Source organism: Trichechus manatus, unplaced genomic scaffold, assembly GCF_000243295.1.
Source record: "Trichechus manatus latirostris isolate Lorelei unplaced genomic scaffold, TriManLat1.0 scaffold00041, whole genome shotgun sequence".
NCBI classification, from domain to species: Eukaryota; Metazoa; Chordata; class Mammalia; order Sirenia; family Trichechidae; genus Trichechus; species Trichechus manatus.
Genome location: NW_004443977.1, coordinates 10,354,895 through 10,364,298, shown reverse-complemented (window position 1 = coordinate 10,364,298; position 9,404 = coordinate 10,354,895). Strand labels below are relative to the sequence as shown.

General features: G+C 46.6%; 1 protein-coding gene across 1 annotated transcript in view; it reads right to left on the bottom strand.

The window, feature by feature from the left end:
• Positions 1–6,392, bottom strand: part of LOC101343251 (tubulin alpha-1D chain-like) — a 15,447-nt gene extending 9,055 nt beyond the window's left edge. Inside the window, exons 1-4 of the mRNA XM_012555538.1 lie at positions 6,381–6,392; positions 1,385–1,607; positions 892–1,040; positions 3–143 (exon numbers count right to left, since the gene is read on the bottom strand). Of these exons, the coding sequence (XP_012410992.1) occupies positions 3–143; positions 892–1,040; positions 1,385–1,607; positions 6,381–6,392 (525 nt within the window). The remainder of the gene's footprint in view (positions 1–2; positions 144–891; positions 1,041–1,384; positions 1,608–6,380) is intronic.
• Between the last annotated feature and the right edge of the window lie 3,012 nt (positions 6,393–9,404).

The following is a 9,404-nucleotide window of genomic DNA, read 5'->3' as shown; positions in this document are numbered from 1 at the left end:
GGGTAGATGGAGAACTCCAACTTGGACTTCTTGCCATAGTCAACAGAGAGCCGCTCCATGAGGAGTGAGGTGAAGCCAGAGCCGGTGCCCCCTCCAAAGCTGTGGAAGATGAGGAATCCTTGGAGCCCTGTGCACTGGTCAGCCTAGAAAGTTAAGAGGAAGAGAAATATGGGATGTGAAGTGCAGGGGACAAACAGGAAGGAACCAATTTATGCTGTTTCAAATCCCCAAAAGATTCATAAAATCCTTGAAGACTTTCCCAAGAGCACAAAATAAATCCTCATAGGGAAGACCCACTCTTTCTCCTCCTTGTCCTTTCTATCTAGGAAAACTCCTGAAGTCCTTAACAGACAGCTCTCCTGAATCTCGTGCAATAGTCATTTTTGTCATCATAACTTGCCAGCTCTACCCTGTCTCATACCCATGCCCTCCTGATTCATCTTCTGATGTTTCTGGGGAGACTTCTCTACTGATCAACAGTCCAGGAACCTGATTCCCATCCTTTGTGGTTGTCAAGGTCAATTGCAAGGCTTTGGGCCATATTGAAGCCCCTGTTTTTCACAGGACCTCTGCCCACATCTGTGACAATGCAAGATGCTTTTCTGGGATGCTGTAAGAATGACTTGGCCAGGCAGCCTATGGAGATGTTTGCACTAGTCATCACTCTGCCCAGCATCAACCAGTCACCAGAGAAGATAGAGGACCTCAGCTACAGAAGCCTCCAGTCTGCTTCCCCTGATCAGAGTGCAGGGCCCTCCTCACTGGTCCTGATCCTGCATGTTTAAGACTTGTTCATGAGGCTCTACCAAGGGCTGAAACTACTCTTTCCCCACTGCCTGGTCTCCAGACCATTCATGACAGGAATCTGCATTCCCTTAAGCCTTCCCTCACCAGCTTCCGAATCCGGTCCAGCACCAGGTCGATGAGCTCCTTTCCAATGGTGTAGTGACCTCGGGCATAGTTATTGGCTGCATCTTCCTTGCCTGTGATGAGCTGCTCTGGATGGAAGAGCTGACGATATGTACCCGTCCGAACCTCATCTGCAACGGGCAGAGTTTTGGACCTCACATCCCCTTGCACCTGGCTCCCAGAGTTCCAGGGTAAACAGAAGGGGAGGAGTAGGCCCCAGGTCCTACCCTAAAGGAGCCACATTCAGGCCGCTGCTATTGTCCGTGACTTTAAGTGTTCTTTGATGACAAGAAAAGGGAGGTGGGGTGACCCTGGGACTCAGGAGCTGAGTGACAGTGATTCTGCAGATTTGGAGTTCTAATTGGTTGCAGCAACTGGGAGGCTATAACCACAAACTCCAGTGTTTTCCAGTTATGGAGAAGGACTTGCTGTGATACCCAGGGACAAGGCTAAGGCTGGGACTACCATCACTCACCGATCACAGTTGGCTCCAGGTCCACAAACACTGCGCGGGGCACATGTTTTCCAGCCCCAGTTTCACTGAAAAAGGTATTGAAGGAGTCGTCACCTCCCCCGATGGTCTTGTCACTGGGCATCTGCCCATCAGGTTGGATCCCATGCTCCAAGCAGTAGAGCTCCCAGCAAGCATTGCCAATCTGCACGCCAGCCTGCCCGACGTGGACTGAGATGCACTCACGCTAAGGGAGCAAAGAGCAGAGAACATCTTTAGCAGACAGAAGAGTATCATGCCTGGACATGGTTCCTGCCTTCCTTCCTTGAGTGGTTCTCTGGGTGAGGGCAAAGATTCTGGGACCCTGCTCTCCTTGCTCACCCCCTGTGGCCAAGCATTCACTGGTGCTACTGAGGACCAATAGGCATTGGCTCTAAGGACTGGGCCAAAACCTTCTGGGGAGGCAGAAGATGTGGGCAGTTCTAAGATTAAAGAGTCTTGCCCAGTGACTAAGCATCTTGAGAAACACTGAAGGGGATCAAATGCATCTGGTGGAGCATGATAGCCAGCCCATTCTTGTTTAGAAAGAGATGAGGGGCCATTGGTAAGGGAATGGAGTCCCTGGGTGGTGCAAATGGTTATTGTGCTCAGCTGCTAACTGAAAGGTTGGAAGTTCAATTCCACACAGAGGTGCCTCAGAAGAAAGGCCTGGTAATCTACTTCCAAAAAATCAGCCATTGAAAACCCTACGGAGCACATTTCTACCCTGACACACAATGGGGTTGCCATGAGTTGGAATTGACTCCACTGGCAGTGAGGGAATAAACAAGATCCAACTGAAGCTTCAGGGGTCAGAGATAAGGAAGAGGTTTAGAAAAGCAGAGAGAATTCTGGTTTCATGTTACAGCTAGAAATACCAGGGAGGAAGGGAAGAGTGGGCTTGGAATCCAGGAAGGTCCACCAAGGCCTTGATGTGCATGAGCTGTTGTTTCCTCTCTTGGGTGTGTATGGCTCCTGAGTAGAGTGAATCTGGGAAGAAAGTTTCTCCCCATGTGATTCAAGACTGATGATCAAAGAACCCTTGTCCCCTGAAGCAGGATTGGGATAATCTGCTTGGTTCTAGAAAAGAGAAAGTTCTGTGCCTTTCCTGGGGCACTCCATGAGAATTAAGAAGTTTTGACCTTCTTGCTTCATCCAACAGTTATTTAAGCCTCAGCTATGTGCCGCATACTATGCAGGTGCTGGGAATCCATAACACATTGCACACGGCCCCCGCTCTCAAAAAGCCCAGTGTCCAGGGTGGGGAGAGTCCGATACATTAACAGATAAATGACAGTGTGGTAAGTGGGATACTAGAATATGTCTCCTTGCTCTGCTTGGAAAGTAATTACTTAAAAACCAAAGGAGCACATCCATCAAATTTCCCCAAACTTTTAAAGCTTAACAAGGTGGAAGTTGTGAAGTCTCATGCTGCTGGTGGAAGCCTGTTATGGATTGAATTGTGTCCCCCCAAAATGTGTGTCAACTTGGCTAGGCCATGATTCCCAGTATTGTGTGATTGTCCACCATTTTGTGATCTGATGTGATTTTCCTATGTGTTGTAAATCCTACCTCTGTGACGTTAATGAGGCAAGGTTAGAGGCAGTTATGTTAATAAGGCAGGGCTCAGTCTACGAGATTACGTTGTATCTTGAGTCAATCTCTTTTGAGATATAAAAGAGAAGTGAGCAGAGAGTAGAGGGTGGGGTGACCTCATACCAGCAAGAAAGCAGCTCTGGGAGCAGAGCATGTCCTTTGGACCTGGGATTCCTGAGCTGAGAAGCTCCTGGACCAGGGGAAGATTGATGACAAAGACCTTCCTCTGGAACCCAAAGAGAGAGAAAGCCTTCCCCTAGAGCTGGCACCCTGAATTTGGACTTCTAGCCTCCTAAACTATGAGAGAATAAATTTCTCTTTGTTAAAGCCAACCACTTGTGGTATTTCTGCTATAGCAGCACTAAATGACTAAGACAAAACCTAAAGTGAGCATCTTCTTTGGAGAATAACTTGGCAGTGTTTATTAAAGCTGAAGATTCTCGTGCTCTAGAGAAGTGCTTGCACAGGTAAGCAAGAAAGCAGAAGCAAGAGAGCAGGTACTGTCACAGTAGCAAGAAAGCAGAAGCAAGAGAGCAGGTACTGTCACAGTAGCATAGCAACTGAAACCAATACATGTCCTTCAACAGGAAAGAATGGATAAACAATGATTTAGAAGTGGAAATGAATGGACTATAAGAAAGAATCTTGACCAAAAAACGTGGAGAAAAAAAGCAGATTGAGAAGAATCATATGCTGTTGTTGTTAGGGGCCGTCAAGTTGGCTCCCACTAATAGCGACCCTATGTACAATAGAACGAAACACTGCCTGGTCTTGCGCCATCCTCACAATCATTATGCTTGAGCCCATTGTTGCAGCCACTGTGTCAATCCATCTCAACGAGGGTCTTCTTCTTTTTCCCTGACCTTCTACTTTACCAAGCATGATGGTATCATATACTATGATACCATTTATATGTATTTTAACTTGCAAAGAAGGAGCCCTGGTCTGGTAGTGGTTAAGCACTCAGCTGCTAACAAAAAGGTCAGCTTTTCAAATTCACCAGCCACTCCATGGGAGAAAGATGTGGCAGTTTGCTTCCATAAAGATTACAGCCTTGGAAACTCTATGGGGCAGTTCTACTCTGTTCTATAGGGTCACTATGAGTCAGAATCGACTCCACAGCAACAGTTTTTTTTTTTTTTAAACTTGCAAAGCAATACTATGTACTGTTTAACAGATAAATTAATATACTCACTATAAGTTCTTATAATATATGTGTGTATTACAAAAATAAGAAAAGCAACGGAAAATTTTAACACCAATTTTGGAATAATGGTTCTCTTTGGAAGGGGACAGAGATGGCGCAATCGGAAAGGGATTTTATTTCTTAAACTGGGGCACAGTGTTCTTACATTATTCTTTATACCTTTTTGCATGTCTGAAATATTTCAAAACATTTTAATGGGGATGCTTTCTCCAGAAATTTAACATTTCACTGACTCTTTCATATGACACAAGTGACTTGACTCTTTATGATTTTTAGATAATCATGATTCATCCATAAATAATCCATATACCAACCCCATTACTACTCTACCTTTCTTGAGCAAGAGTCATAATCTCTCTGTCAGTGTCCTCCTCTGTGAAATGGGGGAGATGATAAGAGCTACCTCCTAAAATTATTATGAAGATTACATGAAATAATGCATGCAAAGTGCCTGGCTTGTTGCCTGACACATACTGGAGTGTGCCCTACCCACCCTTCAGTTCCAGAGGTCATAATAAGAGAAGGTGATGAGTTAGGCTGGAAGGGATGTAGGACACAAGGACTAGAGAAATCCTGGACCTAGGGAGGTCCAGGAGGGAGGCAGAGTCCCTGGTTAGTGCAAATAGTTAAAGTTCTTGGCCACTAACCAAAAGTTTGGTGGTTTGAGCCCATCCAGAAGTACCTCGGAAGAAAGGCCTGACGATCTACTTCTGAAAAAATCAGCCATTGAAAACCCTGTGGAGCACAGTTCTACTCTGACACACATGAGGTCACCTAGTCAAAATCGACTCAAGAGCAACGGGTTTAGGAGGGAGGCTGACCCGGCTCACCAGTTCCCTGGCCAGGCCAGCAGGCTGGCTGCTGCACCTTGGAGCTTGCTCAGACTCTGTCCACCAAGCCAGACACACAGACAGAACTGCTGGCCTATGTGGGGTGTCTCTGGCCTCTTGCTGTTGTCGTTGTGTGCCGTCAAGTCAATTCCAACTCATAGCAACCCTATAGGACAGAGTAGAACTTCCACATAGGGTTTCCAAGGAGCAGGTGGTGGATTGGAACTGCCAACATTTTGGTTAACAGCTGAGCTCTTAACCACTTCGCCACCAGGGATGTACACCTGAAATGCTGGGAAAAAATGGGCACCACTGTTACTGTGGACAGTACATTTGGGACAAAGAGCTCAGCCTCTGGATTCTCTCATATCTGGCCTCAAACCCCATTCCTTTATGACCTCAGACAAATTACTTCACCTCAGCTTCCTCAGCTCCTTTTTCTTGACTGTAAAAATAGTATACTCTCTCTATAACAATAATCTCTATAATCACAGCCTTTCCTGAGTGTTGTTTAGCTACCATTTATAAAACTTTAATTCAAGTGCCAGGCACTGCACTAAGCCCTTCACAGACATTATCTCATTTAATCTTCACAATAACTCCCTTAGGTAAGAACTTTTATGATCCCATTTTACAGATGAAGAAAATCACCCTCAGAAAGGTTAAGCAGCTTGCTCAAGATCATGAGCAAAACAATCCATATGTCAAGCCAGGACTTCCTGGTTCCAACCATGCTTTTAACCGTTCTTCTATCTTGCCTGGTGGGGCAACGGTTCAAGATATCAAGTGAGCCCCACATACCGCCCAGCTCTCCATAAATGGGAGGACCTCCCTCTCCCTCCTCCCTGTCCCTACGCACCCTGGTGTGTAACTGGTGAGAAATGAGAGGTCAGACAAAGACACAGCAGAGGGGCAGGGCTATGGGGAAAACCAGAGGGCAGCCACTTCAATGGAGGGCAAGTTCCCCCAGCTGGGAGGTGGGACCAGGTCAACAGTGAGCTTGCTGAGGGGCTAGGGCTTGGAGAGTCAGCCAGTGTAGGAAAGTACCCTTTCTTCCTAAGTCCTGCCACCCTACACTCCCCACCCCTAAACTCAGAGCCCTCCTACAGGCAGCCTAGGCTCAAAGCCATGCCCGGGGTACAATTGCCCTTTTCTTCCCCAGCCCCTGAGCATGCCCCCACATGCCCTGCACTCAATAGGCCATATTCACATTTGGAAATCTCCTTCTCTCTCCCCTACTTCACCTCACCACACATGAACACCCCATGAACACCTAAACTCTGCAACATTCCCTCACACCAGCCACCTGGGTCTGCTGGGACCCTCAGTGGCATCCTCAGTCCCCCACCCTGCTCACCATGCTGCCTGGTGGCCGTCTGTCTGTCTGCTGTTCGAAGGAAGGCAGGGATGGATCTGAGACACCCACAGCTAGCTGGACTCTTATACTCTCTGGCCGGCTCTCAGTGGGGGAGTGTTGTTAGAAACAGCCTGAGGAAGGCAGGCCTGTTGGCTTGGTGACAGAGCAGCAGGCAAGTGCTGGGCCTGCCCAAACAGGAGAGTGAGGTGGGTGAACAGAGGAGGGGCTGGGCTGGTAACCCCACAAGGTATCCAGGCCCCTGGGTACAAGGCGTCTGGTGCTCAGTCACACAGATCCTGTCTCCTGGTGAGACAGCCTGACCCTCACAGGTGGGAGAGGATTTAGAAATCAAGCCCCCTGAGCTCCACCACTTCCCCCCGCCCCTGCCCTCCAGCTGGGCTGGTGAGGGCTGGAAGTGGAGGGTGGGTGAGGAAGATGTCTGCAGTGAACCAGAAATAATGAGTCCTCCGGCAAAAGATCAAGTCTCAGGGTATTCTGGGTAGAAACTCAGCATATCATAGGACATAGGGAGGTGGTATGGACCAGTGCTAATAGCATGGACTTTGGAGTTGGTTACAGCTCAATTTTAGTCCTATCTCTACACCTACTAGCACTTCTTTTTGCCTCAGTTTTCTCTTCTGTGGAACGGGGGCAGGTAATGTTGTAAGGATTAAACAAGATAAACATTCTTAAGTGCTTAGTCCAAAATTGTGATTGCTGTCCATGGAGAAAGCAAGATGATAAGCATGGTCTCAGGGCTCTTTCTAAAAGTCTCCTATTCCATTGCAATCATTGCTGCTCTAGCCTGGCCTTTTTCCTCCACAGAAACCCCCTTATGGCCTTAGGAAAAAATATGAAATAAAATGTTAATCTCTCCCATTTCTATCCTGCTTTATGGTTCTTAAGGTCTCTAGCTCATCTGAATCCCTCAACAACATTGTGAAGCAGTCAGGCAAAGGAAATTGAAGTCTCTTGTGTCTTTGCCCAAAGTCATATGGGGAGTAATTAGTGGTGGAATTAGGATTCATCTGGGACTCAGGCTCAGCGCTTCTCTTCTTTCTGCATGGCAATGTTTTCACTGTTCCTCACTCCCTCCTATGTCTTTATAGTTGTTGTTAGCTGCCATTGAGCTGGTCCCTAACTCATGGTGACCCCATGCACAGTGGAATAAAACTGTTGTCCAGTCCTGCACCATCCTCATGATCAGTTACAAATCAGACCGTTATGATCCATAGGGTTTTCATTGGCTGATTTTTGTAAATAGACTTCCAGGCCATTCTTCCTGGTCTGTCTTAGTCTGGAAGCTGTGCTGAAACCTGTTCAGCATCATAGCAATACACAAGCCACCACTGACAGATGGGTGGTGGCTGCCCCCTTATTTCTTTCCTTGCCCATCTTAAATTTAAGTTCCATGATCAATCATAATTATTCCTTTGCATACCCCTAAACCCCATTCCTCCCTATTTCTTCAGCACCCTTGTTTGACTAAATCCTGGTCCTGGTTAAATCCATTTCTTCTCCCAACTCTGTACCTGCACCCACCCAGCTAAACATGGTCTGTAGAAAAGCCCAGAACCATGCTGACTGATCTAGCTTCAGATTCATGACTGCTAACCTACAATGAACCCTTAATTCTGCCTGGAAACCGTACTATATTTCTCTAGCCATTCTCTCAGATAGCAACCATTACCAGGAATAGGGTTGTCAGGGTTAGCAAATAAAAGTATTTTTATCTAGCAACCTTTCACAGGAAGTAATTGCTAACGTGAAATTTCAGCCACTGTGACAAATGGTGGTGGAGTTATTTAAGGTAGGGGACCTTTTCAAAGCCCCTCCCATCACACTACGTTATGGAATGGCCCAGAATCTCTAGGTGGATAACTCTAGCTATGGACTGAATTCTCCAAAGCCAGAGCTCTTCTCTCTCCCACGTGGAGTTAAGAGGCTAAGATCCCCAGAGAGAAGACACAGCCAATCACCATTTTAAAGGTAAGGAAGCCCAGCCTCCCAGTAGATTGATCCATGAAGCCATAGACCTCAGGAATTACTTTCCAGGTGGAAGGATGGATTTTGGAGCCCAATGGCCCCAATGTGTTAAAAATTCTCTTGTATAGCACTTCAACTTTTCCCAATTGGTCTTGGAATTTGGCATCCTGGGGTCAGCCTACGCATCACCAACTGTGGAAAGAAAATTATCCTAAAGGTGGGCAGGGGGAAAGGGATAGTCTTCCATAAAACAGACTGAGATTTTTAAGTATATTATTGTATCTAAATTAGGAAATGAGAGGCATTTGATACTATTCATTCCTTCAACAAATATTTGAGTGTCTGCTATGTGCCAGGCACTGTTCCAGGTGCTAGAGATTCAGTGGTAGACAAAAAAAAGTCTGTGCTCTTAAGGAGCTTAGATTTTAGTAGCAAAGATAGATAAAAAATTTTAAGAAGACAATTTTAGGTAGTAACAAGCACATGAAGAAAACAAAACAGAATAATGGGACAGAAAGAGAAGGGGGGAGGGGGCTACTACTTTTAGACTGAACAGAAAGGGGGCAGTTCTCTCCAAAGGGGATACTTGAGCTGAGACCTGAATGAGGAGGAGTCAGGCATGCCAAGACCTGGAAAATAGTGCTCCAGGCAGAGGGAATGGGACTTGTAAAGGGTCACAGGTAGGAGCAAGCCCGGTGTGGTCAAGGAAAAAATGTGAGAAGAGAGAGAGCTGTACAAGATGAGATCACAGAGGTAAAGGGTCTTGGAAGGAAAATGGATTTTATCCTAAGTGCAATGGGAGGCTTTTAAGCAAGCGTCACTGCCTGGTTTGTGTTTTAGAGAGATTATTGCAGCTGCTGGGTGGAAAATGGATTTGTATGAGTTTGGGAGTCGAAGAAGGAAGCTGGTTAGGAGGCTACTGTGGTTATCCGGACTCCGAGGTTTGGTGGCTTGAACAAGAGTGGCAGCAGTGGAGCTTCCCGTGGACACAGTCTCTTGTCCGAGAAACACCGGCTGCTTGGATTCCAC